This window comes from Harpegnathos saltator, unplaced genomic scaffold (assembly GCF_003227715.2).
Source record: "Harpegnathos saltator strain DR-91 unplaced genomic scaffold, Hsal_v8.6 scaffold0, whole genome shotgun sequence".
NCBI lineage: Eukaryota > Metazoa > Arthropoda > Insecta > Hymenoptera > Formicidae > Harpegnathos > Harpegnathos saltator.
The window spans coordinates 215,868-229,405 of record NW_020229871.1 but is presented as its reverse complement, the minus strand read 5'-3'; the positions used below and the strand labels follow the sequence as shown (position 1 = coordinate 229,405).

The 13,538-nt window shown below is 42.0% G+C and overlaps 1 protein-coding gene across 1 annotated transcript; it reads right to left on the bottom strand.

The window, feature by feature from the left end:
* Positions 1 to 12,212: 12,212 nt before the first annotated feature.
* On the bottom strand, positions 12,213 to 13,334 carry LOC112588137 (uncharacterized). The gene is made up of 2 exons (XM_025296882.1): positions 13,126 to 13,334; positions 12,213 to 12,828 (listed from the first exon to the last, which is right to left on the bottom strand). Exons 1-2 carry the CDS (start codon positions 13,332 to 13,334, stop codon positions 12,213 to 12,215), a joined length of 825 nt encoding a protein of 274 aa, XP_025152667.1.
* Positions 13,335 to 13,538: the final 204 nt, after the last annotated feature.

Genomic DNA, 13,538 nt, shown 5'->3' with positions numbered 1-13,538 from the left:
CTGTACAGAGTTAGATTTTACAAATAAGCTATCAACAATTTATTATATATAAATAAAACGTCAGCTGTACCAAATCGCAGCGAGTCAGGTGGAATTTTACAAGAACAGATATATTGCTTCGTTGACAATATATATAATCGCCAAATTATTATGGTATTTTCCTTGAACTATCCTCGAGAACCCTACGAAGCCAGATTTTGCAATCCGGCCGTCAAAAATTTATCATACATTAATAAAGCGTTCGCTGCATTAACCAAGCGTCGTTGAGAGTCACTCGAAATATCATTTTACGAGATGCAATATTTCGTCTCTTTGACGATACGTATTATTACCAAATTGTTACAGCATCTTCTTCGTACTATACCCGAGATCGGTACAAAGCCGGATTTTGCAATCCGGTCGTCAAAAATGTATAATATATAAATAAAGCGCCCGTCGTACCAGGCGTTGGAGCGAATCAGTTGAAAAATCATTATAGAAGATGCAAAATTTCACCTCCTTGACGATATGTTTCACCGCCAAATTGTTATAGCATCTTTTTTTAACTATCCCCGAGAAACCTACAGAGCCAGATTTTGCAGTGAGGCTGTGAGAAATGTATCATAAATAAATTAAGATTTATGAAGCGTCGGAGCGGATCACGTATAATAGCATTGTACAAAATGAGATATATTCCTTCACTGATGTAATATATCATCATCATATTGTTATAGCATATCTCTAAAACTATTCCCAAGATCCTCACAAAGCCAGATTTTGCAATCAGGCCGTCTAACTTTTATTATAAATAAACAAAGATGCATCAAGCGTTAAGGCAGATCACGCGCATACAATTTCACAAAAAGAGATATTCCATCTCGTTGGCGATATATGTAACCGCCGAATTGATATGGAATATTTCTTGAACTATTATCGAGGTCCCTACAGAGCCAGATTTTGCATTCCGGCCGTTAATAATTTATCATATATTAATAAAGCGTGTGTTGTACGAAACATCGCATCGAGTCCCGCGAAATACCATGTTACAAGAAAAAATATTTTGCCTCGTTGCACTCATATATTACCACCAAATTGTTATAACATATTCCTCGATCTATCCCCGAGGTCTCTACAAAGCCAGATTTCGCAATCAGGCTGTCTAGCATTTAGTATATAAAAAAACTGTACCAGGCATTGCAGCATGTCACGTACAATACAATTTTGGAACATTTATCGTATATAAAAGACTGTACCAGGCATTGGAGCATGTCACGTACAATACAATTTTGGAACATGAGAAATATTGTCTCGTTAATGTAATATATCACCATCAAATTGTTCGGCTATATTCCTTGTATTATTTCTAACGTCACTATAAAGCAGGGTTTTGATTATTAGCACATACGTATATATATTATAAGCGACTGTACGGGACAACAACAGGTAACTGTTAACTGTTAACTCCTACAAGTAACTGTAGGAACCATTAAAGTTATTGTAATATTAGAAGTTTATTAATGAATTTATTTTTATTTTTTATATTTCAGGACCGATTTTGTAAATATATATATAGGGTGCTAAATTTCAAACGTAACAGGTAAGAAATCTAGAAAACTGTGAAAGATATTAAAAAAAGCTAAAACACGTGTTCCATGATTTCGAAGGGGAAAGAGAATGGCATTATCAGTTTTTTATTTGGAAGGCATTTTCAAAGTTGGTTGAAGGTCAACTTAATTTTTTTAAGTTGGAAGCCTAATTTTTTATTATATCTTCTTTTTCTACCAATTAATTTGAACAACTTTTGTCTGAAACATTTTTTTATTTGCCATATATTTTTTAGAAATATGTAAGGGAAACTTGGTAACTTTTTCAACATTTAACTTACGATATCTCGCTAACTATTCGTCGACAGAAAAAATAGTATTAGACTTTTTTACTTTATTTACTATCAAGAATATATTACTATAATCAAGAATATATTACTATAATAGTGTCCTAACTTTTGTTAATGTAATAATTTTGAAATTTCCAAAGGTCTATAAGTTAACAAAAGTTAGGGCACTATTATAATAATATATTCTTGATAGTAAATAAAGTAAAAAAGTCTAATACTATTTTTTCTGTCGACGAATAATTAGCGAGATATCGTAAGTTAAATGTTGGAAAAATTACCAAGTTTTCCTTAAATGTTAAATATTTCAAAAAATATTAGAAAAAAAATGTTTCAGACAAAAGTTGTTAAAATTAATTGGTAAAAAAAGAAAATGTAATAAAAAATTGGGTTTTCTATTTAAAAAATTAAGTTGATCTTCAACTCACCTTGAAAATGCCTTCCATATAAAAAGCTGATAATGCCATTCTGTTTCCCCTTCGAAAATATGGGACACGTATTTTAACGTTTTTTAATATCTTTCATAGTTTTCAAGATTTTTTACCTGATACGTTTGAAATTTGGTATCCTGCCCCCCACATATATATTTACAAAATCGGTCCTGAAATATAAAATATAAAAATAAATTCATTAATAAACTTTTAATATTACAACAACTTTAATGGTTCCTACAGTTACTTATAGGAGTTAACAAATAACAGTTACCTGTTATTGTCCCGTACAGTCGCTTATAATATATATATATATATATATGTGTTAATAATAAAAATCCTGCTTTATAGCGACGTTAGATATAGTTCCAAAATTGTATTGTATGTGACATGCTGCAATGTCTGGTACAGTCTTTTATATATGATAAATGTTAGACGGCCTGATTGCGAAATCTAGCTTTGTAAAGACTTCGGGGATAGATCGAGGAATATGTTATAACAATTTGGTGTTGTTATATGATAGCAAAGAGGTAAAATATTTTTTCTTGTAACATGGTATTTTGCGGGATTCGCTGCGATGTTTCGTACGACACACGCTTTATTAATATATGATAAATTGTTGACGGCCGGAATGCAAAATATGGCTCTGTAGAGACCTCGATAATAGTTCAAGAAATATTCCATATCAATTCGGCGGTTACATATACAGGGTGCAGGATTTATCTGAAGACATTGAAATATTTCGAGAACTATGCATTGGATAAAAAAAAGTGGTTAATGAAAGTTGTTAGTCTCGAAGGGAGACATCTAATGATACCAAACTCGACCTCCCAACCCACCCCCTGCGGGTGGGGGTTGGAGGCAATTTTGAAATCTTAAATGGAAACCCCCATTTTTTATTGCAGATACGGATTCTACGCCACAAAATACGTAAATTTTGTCCGAAACTTTTTTTTTATTCATGATAGATGGCGCTGTAATCGCAAAAAATTATATTTTCCGCAATTCTCCAGATATAATCATTGGATTGAGAAATAAAAAATACCTGTTCAATATTTTTAAATCATGCTGCACCGCGGGATGAACGTTCATTCAAATTATTTAATCGATTTTTATTTCAACTTTTTTTCCAAAAAAGCGCTCTGTACGACCCTGCGGACGTTTCTCCTGATTGCAAATATCATACATATAAGGTGATTCTCTTCGTATTTTATTCATAATTTGCAATATAATATTGCCTAGTTCGCGGGTCTCCGCAAGAGGTCTCTAGTAGGCTCCTATAGACTCTTAAATTGTTATAGCATCTTCTTTGAATTATCCCCAAGAAACCTACAGAACCAGATTTTGTAGTCAGGCTGTGAAAAATATATCATAAATAAATAAAGATGTATGAAGCGTCGGAGCGGATCACGTACAATAGCATTTTACAAAATGAGATATATTACTTCATTGATGTAATATGTCATCAACATATTGTTACAGCATATCTCTAAAACTATTCCCAAGATCCTCACAAAGCCAGATTTTGCAATCAGGCCGTCTAACTTTTATTATAAATAAACAAAGATGCATCAAGCGTTAAGGCGGATCACGCGCATACAATTTCACAAAAAGAGATATTCCATCTCGTTGGCGATATATGTAACCGCCGAATTGATATGGAATATTCCTTGAACTATTATCGAGATCCCTACAGAGTCAGATTTTGCAATCCGGCCGTCAAAAATTTATCACATATTAATAAAGCGTGTGTCGTACGAAACATTGTAGCGAGCTCCGCGAAATATCATGTTACAAAAAAAAATATTTTGCCTCGTTGCTGTCATATAACAGCACCAAATTGTTGTAACATACTCCTCGATCTATCCCTGAGGTCTTTACAAAACCAGATTTCGCAATCAGGCCACCTAACATTTATCGTATATAAAAGACTGTACTAGGCATTGCAGCATGTCACGCACAATACAATTTTGGAACATGAGAAATAGTACCTCGTTAATGTAATATATCATCATCAAATTGTTCGGTCGTATTCCTTGTATTATTTCTAACGTCGCTATAAAGCAGGATTTTGATTATTAACATATATATACGATACATATATATACGATATATATACGTACATACGATATATATACGATATTTACGATATATATATACATGTGTACGATATACAGGATGTGCCATTTTAAATGTCTACCCCAAATATCTCTCTTATTTTTGATTTTAGAAAAAAATGGTTCAGACACGTTTTATATGTTTTCGAGGGGGCCATAAGATGGTACCACTGATTTGACCTTGAAGAGTCATTTGAAGGTCACATGAAGGTTACCTCAATTTTTTTAGATGGCACCCCCTACTTTTTATTACATATTCTTCTAGCTGACCTCGAGAGCTTCCCAAAACACTATAATAAAAATGTTTTTTGGTGAAGTACTTTTCGAGTTATAAAGTTCCAAATTTACAAAAGTTTGATAAAAATACAAAATATTTCGTAAAACATTCACTTTCTGATAGTCTTATCTTACATGATCCAACCAGTCAAGGCAAGATCCGAGCATGATCCAACCAGTCAAGGCAAGATCCGAGCATGATCCAGCCAGTCAAGACGAGATCCTGTATTGCCTGATAATCAATGAACTGTAACAATTGTGAAAGTGCAATTGTCAATTCTTTTAATGAAACAAATATCAAGAGGCTTGTTTTAAATTTCTTACTTGGGTAACTGTCGGTATTTTGACGAAGTCTCAGACAGACGCATATTATTATCCATTGACTTTTTTTTGATAAGACAGGAATTTTTGGTTTTTTGGCACTTTTTTTCTTTATAATTATAGCTGCTTATCCACCAAATGAAATTGTGGACATGATTCGCATTTTGGATGAAGCCAGGAATAATTACTCGGCAGCAGAAAGGCTTTATGCTGTAGGATTTCCAGACAGACGCCATCCTGATGGGAAAATAATAAAAAGACTCTGCGACAGAGCTGAACAAGGTTTTCTTAGAGGAAACCGGCGAAATCGGGCCCTGATGAAGTCACATCATTGACTGTTATAGGTGCCGTTGCTTTGAATCCTCCAATCTCTACGAGGCAAATTGAGAGGCAATACGGTATATCTAAATCAACAGCCAATCGTGTGCTCAAGCTCAACAAGTTTCACCCATATCACATTCATCTAACTCAGCAATTGGAAGAGAGGGACTACCAACGCCGTGTACGTTTTTGTAACTGGGCTCGAGATCAAATCCAACAAAATCCCCGGTTCATTGCTGATAAGCTTTTTTCTGATAAAGCCACGTTTTGTAATAGAGGAGGCGTTAATAGACATAACTGCCATTATTATTCAGATGCTAATCCACATTGGCAGAGAAGCCAAGAGTTCCAACGGCAGTGGTCCATTAACGTTTGGGCAAGCATCCTGGGAGATGTTAATGTTGGTCCATATTTTTTTGAAGAAAATCTCAATGCGGCAATCTATCAAAGATTTCTTCAAGATGACCTGCCCAACCTCTTGAGACATGTCGACAATGATTTACTCAGACGAATGTGGTTCCAACAAGATGGAGCACCGGCTCATAGATCTCGAGCTGTTACACAATATTTAAACAATAGATTCCCGAATAGGTGGATTGGTATGGGCAGCCGAGTTCAAGAATAGCCCCCAAGATCACCCGACTTGACACCCCTAGATTTTTATTTCTGGGGCTACATTAGAGATATAGTTTATTCGCAAAAGCCTACAACCGTTGAAAATATGAAAAACCGGATCAGACATGCTTGCAGAAATATTAATGTAGCTGTTCTTGAAAAAGTTAGGGACGACTTTCACCATAGACTAGAGCTATGCATACAAGTAAATGGCCAAGTTTTTGAACACTTTAAGTAATTGTACACAAAAGAAGATCTTGCCTTGATTGGTTGGATCATGCTCGGATCTTGCCTTGACTGGCTGGATCATGCTCGGATCTTGCCTTGAATGGCTAGATCATGCTCGGATCTTGCCTTGAATGGCTAGATTATGCTCGGATCTTGCCTTGACTGGCTGGATCATGCTCGGATCTTGCCTTGACTGGCTGGATTATGCTCGGATCTTGCGTTGATTGGCTGGATCATGCTCGGATCTTGCCTTGAATGGCTAGATCATGCTCAGATCTTGCCTTGACTGGCTGGATCATGCTCGGATCTTGTCTTGACTGGCTGGATCATGCTCGAATCTTGCCTTGACTGGCTGGATCATGCTCGGATCTTGCCTTGACTGGCTGGATCATGCTCAGATCTTGCCTTGACTGGCTGGATCATGCTCAGATCTTGCCTTGACTGGCTGGATCATGCTCAGATCTTGCCTTGACTGGCTGGATTATTATTGAAACAATTTTTTTCATTCGTGATAGATAGCGTTGAATTTTTCCGAGAAACTACTTTTAGCGTTACACAGGAACAACGACGAGAACCTAGTAGTTTTATGTTCCCTTCGGGTGCTTTTTTAATGTGTGCCCCTTGCCTTTCACTGTTCAATTAATTAGAGTAAGTGTTCGAAATTTTTACCTTCAACTTCCATACACTTATTGATCCTATTTTCAAATGACTACACAGGATAGAAGCATATCTGCGGGAGTTTCCGCGCAAGCGGAAAATATAATTTTTTGCGATTACAACGCCATCTATCACGAATAAAAAAAAAGTTTCGGACAAAATTTACGTATTTTGTGGCGTAGAATCCGTATCTGCAATAAAAAATGGGGGTTTCCATTTAAGATTTCAAAGTTGCCCCCAACTCCTACCGCCAGGGGGTGGGGTGGGAGGTCGAGTTTGGTATCATTGGATGTCCCCCTTCGAGATTAATAACTTTCATTTACCACTTTTTTTTATCCAATGCATAGTTCTCGAGATATTTCAATGTCTTTAGATAAATCGTGCACCCTGTATATAGGTAATATAAACCTTATGCATTATTAGACTTGTCGACAAAAAAAGTTATCCAACTTTTTTGTAAGTTAATCTATATCACAGAGAAACCTATAAGCGGCTACCGTGCCGATTACGCTAGGACCCTTTTTCCGCCCGTTCCGTTGCGCCCCCTGAGAAAATGTATGCACACTATATCCGTCCTAACGGTAACGGCAAAGCGTGCACGGTTCTTGTTCATTCTACTTTCTTAAGAAAGATAGTAAGGCCCCTTGCACAATGCCAGGCAACAAGCAATAAGAATAAAAATAGACCAATCACAATTGACTATTACAAGAATAATCTATTGTGATTGGTCTATTTTTATTCTTATTGCCTGTTGCCTGGCATTGTGCAAGGGGCTTAAGTTGGAAAAGCAAAGACGATCAATCGCTCTCCATTTTTGTCGCACCACCGATGAGCAAGCGCACGACAAGAAGAGGCACGAATAAACGGCAGATCTTATCGCTAAGCTAGAATCTCTCCTGTCTGCCCCCCCCCCCACCTTCTCATCTTTCATGCAACGCACTACCCGCAATTCGGGAAGAAATATTTCGAGACCGTCCAGATAACATCTAGCAATGACACAACTCTGTCTATCTTTTTTTTATAACAGTGGGGAAATCCATTATGGATATCCCCGCTCCTGAGGGAGGACGGAGGTTATGCCGGACTCCTACCGGTTAAAACCCCACCGGGGTATCTATCTTTCGGACCATGGTAGGGGGAGTCAAGGGAACTCCCTCCCCGATACCCCGGCCCCAGGGCTCATTATCAAAGCCCCACACCCAAGTACTGTGCCTCCTCCTACAAAGGGAGTCGGGGGCGTGGCCCCCCGGCCGGTTTTCCGGCCGGGTTGGCCTTCTGGTTATATTTACTGAAGGGGAGATACCCACTCACCCTCCAAGCCCCCTTGCCCGTCAAGAGGGGCGGGAAATGGGGCCCAGCCCTAACCAGGCCTCCACTCCCCTTTCCCGGTCCCTACCAACGCTCGAGGGGAGACACACAACCCTGTCTGCACAGACGTGGCAAGAACGTGGCAAGTACGTCGCTGTGACGTCATTACGTTGTAGCGACGTGCTTGCCACGTACGGTGTCAAGGAAAATGACGCTAATGACTGGCTATTTTTTTAATTTTTATATTCAATTTTATGATTTTCGTATTCAATTATGCACATACACATACATATGCGTTATAAATGTTAATACCCATACAGCACACAAATGTTGCAAATACATTGCAGAAATGTTTCATTGCAATGTTGAAATATTGCAAATACATTGCAAAATGTTGCTGCAGCATTGCTGTGGGTTGTAGAAACGTTAAAATGTCCACTTTTAGAAAGATTGCCACAATAAATCGTAGCAATATTATGCTGTAACGAATATGCAATAATGCAATGTTACTGCAACCATCGAATAATATTGTATATAAGAATATTTCTGCTTCTGAATAAATAAACATCAGGAACATATGGAAATATTTAACATAAGAAAAAGCTAAACGTGAACAAATATTTGCAATAATTGAATATGTAAAAAATATATAATATAAAATTGTTTATAAATACAATACTAGAATCTAAAATATAATAGTATATATAGGGTGGCCCATTTTAAGTGTCCACCCGAAATATCTCTCTTATTTTTCATTTTAGAAAAAAATGCTTCAGACGCGTTTTATATGGTTTGGAGGGGGCCATAAGAGGATACCATTAATTTGACCTTGAAGAGTCATTTGAAGGTCACGTGAAAGTTACCTCAATTTTTTTAGATGGCACCCCCTACTTTTTATTACATATTCTTTTAGGTGGCCTCGAGAGCTTCTCAAAACACTATGATGAAATGTTTTTTGGTGAAGTACTTTTCGATTTATGAAGCTTACAAAATTTTGATAAAAATACAAAATATTTCGTAAAACATTCACTTTCCGATAGTCTTATCTTACATGATCCAACCAGTCAAGGCAGGATCCGAGCATGATCCAACCAGTCAAGGCAAGATCCGAGCATGATCCAGCCAGTCAAGGCAAGATCCGAGCATAATCTAGCCATTCAAGGCAAGATCCGAGCATGATCTAGCCATTCAAGGCAAGATCCGAGCATGATCCAGCCAGTCAAGGCAAGATCCGAGCATGATCCAACCAATCAAGGCAAGATCTTCTTTTGTGTACAATTACTTAAAGTGTTCAAAAACTTGGCCATTTACTTGTATGCATAGTTCTAGTCTATGGTGAAAGTCGTCCCTAACTTTTTCAAGAACAGCTACATTAATATTTCTGCAAGCATGTCTGATCCGGTTTTTCATATTTTCAACGGTTGTAGGCTTTTGCGAATAAACTATATCTCTAATGTAGCCCCAGAAATAAAAATCTAGGGGTGTCAAGTCGGGTGATCTTGGGGGCTATTCTTGAACTCGGCTGCCCATACCAATCCACCTATTCGGGAATCTATTGTTTAAATATTGTGTAACAGCTCGAGATCTATGAGCCGGTGCTCCATCTTGTTGGAACCACATTCGTCTGAGTAAATCATTGTCGACATGTCTCAAGAGGTTGGGCAGGTCATCTTGAAGAAATCTTTGATAGATTGCCGCATTGAGATTTTCTTCAAAAAAATATGGACCAACATTAACATCTCCCAGGATGCTTGCCCAAACGTTAATGGACCACTGCCGTTGGAACTCTTGGCTTCTCTGCCAATGTGGATTAGCATCTGAATAATAATGGCAGTTATGTCTATTAACGCCTCCTCTATTACAAAACGTGGCTTTATCAGAAAAAAGCTTATCAGCAATGAACCGGGGATTTTGTTGGATTTGATCTCGAGCCCAGTTACAAAAACGTACACGGCGTTGGTAGTCCCTCTCTTCCAATTGCTGAGTTAGATGAATGTGATATGGGTGAAACTTGTTGAGCTTGAGCACACGATGGGCTGTTGATTTAGATATACCGTATTGCCTCTCAATTTGCCTCGTAGAGATTGGAGGATTCAAAGCAACGGCACCTATAACAGTCAATGATGTGACTTCATCATGGCCCGATTTCGCCGGTTTCCTCTAAGAAAACCTTGTTCAGTTCTGTCGCAGAGTCTTTTTATTATTTTCCCATCAGGATGGCGTCTGTCTGGAAATCCTACAGCATAAAGCCTTTCTGCTGCCGAGTAATTATTCCTGGCTTCATTCAAAATGCGAATCATGTCCACAATTTCATTTGGTGGATAAGCAGCTATAATTATAAAGAAAAAAAGTGCCAAAAAACCAAAAATTCCTGTCTTATCAAAAAAAAGTCAATGGATAATAATATGCGTCTGTCTGAGACTTCGTCAAAATACCGACAGTTGCCCAAATAAGAAATTTGAAATAAGTCTCTTGATATTTGTTTCATTAGAAGAATTGATAAATGCACTTTCACAATTGTTACAGTTCATTGATTATCAGGCAATACAGGATCTCGTCTTGACTGGCTGGATCATGTTCGGATCTTGCCTTGACTGGTTGGATCATGCTCGAATTTTTTTTTTTGACGAGGAGGAAATCCATCATGGATACCCTGACCCTCGGGGAAGGGCCAGGATTATGCCGGACTCCTACCGGCTAAAACCTCCTCGAGTGGCGCTGCGAAAGGATTTGAATCGGGGCCCCGGTGCCTACGTAACTGCAATCGGGGCCCCGAGTCCAGATGCTGACTACCGTCGATTCCCCGAGAGGTGCTAGGGGAGGGGGGAAGCGAGCCTAGGCTCATCTTCACCCACCGCTCTCCCTGCACCCCTCACGCCCTGCTTCTGTGGCTGGGAAGGGAGAAGCCGGCCAAAGGGCCTACACTTCAACCGTTCCCAGCCAGGCGGGGCGCTGCCAAGGTACCGTTGTGTGACTAGCTGACCCACCGTATCAGCTAGCCACCCTACTTTGGAGGGCTAGCTGGGACACCGGGAGTCCTCGCCCGGTGTCCCATCCTCCACCCGGCGGCTGCGGAGGGAAAAATCGAATCTCCTAACCGCCGGGCACACTTGCCTCAAAGAGGCAGGGGGAGGGGTCAAAAAACCCCTCCCTCCCTTCCTGCCCACTTTTGTATGGTGGGCCAATGGAGGCGAGGGGGGTGTCTTAGACAGCTATACTGTCCCTTAACTTACCCCCCCCCCTCGCCCTCATCCGATCCCAGTCTTTGGAGTCGGAGTGTGACTAGGGAGGGGCTGCCCTCCCCTCAGTCTTTGGCCTCCTGTGCTGTTGTCGGCAACCTGCGTCGATGCGCCGGCCGCAACTGTTCCTGCCGGTTGAATCGCCCCCCTCCTAAGCTTTGCCCTCCGTGGGGGCATCACTCTGGTGGGGAGCGTCTTCCTAATGGGTACCAGTGGGGGATGGGGTGCAGGAAGTAAAGGAAAAGAGGGTTGGGATGGAGGACAGGACGGGAGAGGTGGAAGGGGATGGGGAGGGGAAGGGGGAGGAATGGAGGGACAGGGGTAGTGGTGGGGGAAACCCCACCATTCCCCTTACCGTCTCCTCAGAGGAGTCAGCGTCTCTTTCCCTACTTGGGGAGCGGCGCATGGCTCGACGGCGCTGCCGCCTACTCTGCGCCCTGCCTCTTCCTTCCGATTGACGGCGAATCTCCTCCGCCTCTTCCTTCTGCCTCATCACGTCCTCACAGAACGCGGTGAAGCAGTCCCATTTCCTCTCGCTCTCCAGCATAGAACTGACTACGCCGGGGAGTAAGAAATCGGGCCCCAATTCTCTGACCACGACTCCGCGCTCGACTGTCCATGCTGGGCAGTCTTGAAGAGTGCTGCGCGGAGTCGTGGTCCGCTCCGCAGTGGTGACACTACGTAGTGCGCTCCTTTCCTATACGACAAAGGTACTCACCGAAGTAGCCATGCCCGGTGAGCACCTGTGTCGTCTTGAATGTCAAGGTTCCTGATTCCCTACCTGTCCATTCTGTCAGGCAGGGCTGGACGGCCTGGACGCTCCTTCTCCCTATTTGGCATTGCACAAACGCCTCTGCCAACGCTGAAGAAAGAGCTGTCGACCCTGGTGCTTCAGGTGCCGCAGGGCCCCGGGGAGCGATTTGCCAGCCCTTAAGTTCCTCCGGAGCTCCCCTTTCTTCCTGTACACATTCTTGTACATCAATGCGAGGAGCTCCAGAGGGGGCATGCCCGCCAGCGCCGTCGCCGCTACGTGGGACACAGTTCGGTACGCCCTGATGACCCTGACCGCCACCGTCCTATGTGCAGTGCGCAATAGCGCTTGCAGCGGATGGCTGGCGGCCAGAGTCTCCGCCCAAATGGGTGCTCCATAAAGGGCGACCGAATTTATGATTCCCGCGTGGAGGCGACGCGCCTTCATATCTGGTCCCCCGACATTGGGCATTAATTTGCCCAAGTTATTAGAGATGACCTTTAGTCGGGGGACCAGGCACCTAAAGTGCTCCTTGAAGCACCAGGTGCCGTCCAGGATGAGGCCCAAATATCTCATTTGGGCCTCAACAGGAATCCTGACCCTACCAATCCGGAGATGGGCCTGAGGTGGCTTCCTGCCCTTCTGGTGAAAGAAGATAGCTTCTGTCTTCCTTTCAGCCACCGTCAGGCCCAGCCTGCGTATAAATCGCACGACGCAGTGTACCGCGAGGTTCGCCATATGTATCGCATCCGCTCAGTCTTTCCCCCCGGCCAGTATCAACGTATCATCTGCGTAGCAGATAATACTGCAGCCGTGGGGGAGGACAACTCGGAGGACCTGATCATAGTCGAGGTTCCAAAGCCCCAAGACTGACCCCTACGGGACCCCGCAGCTCATCCCCCTCTTTCGCGCCCCGCCGTCGGCGTCCGTCCAGGCTAGACGCCGACCCCGGAAATAATCCTCGATGACGGCTATGAGGTAGCGTGCGAACTTGAAGTAATCCTTCATCTCCTTCACCACGCTACCCCAGGGCAGGGTGTTAAACGCGTTGGCTATGTCGATAGACACAGCCACCGCCACCCTGCCCTCCTTCACAACAGCCTCCGAGAGGGTCCTCAAGTGCGAGATCGCATTGATAGTGGATCTACCCTCTCGGAAGCCGTATTGGCCGTCATCAAGGTTCAGGCCTGTCCGAGCCATATGCTCATTGAGGCGGGCAGCAATGACTCGCTCAAACACCTTGCCCGCCTCGTATAGAAGGCATATGGGGCGCAAAGGGGAATCCTCCGGCTCACCCTCTTTGCGGAGGACCACGTTGGCTCTCCCCCAGACTGGGGGGTATTTCCCTTTCTTAAAGGCAGCTGAGAATATCTCAGCCAACCTGCCCGCGATGACCCCCGAGGC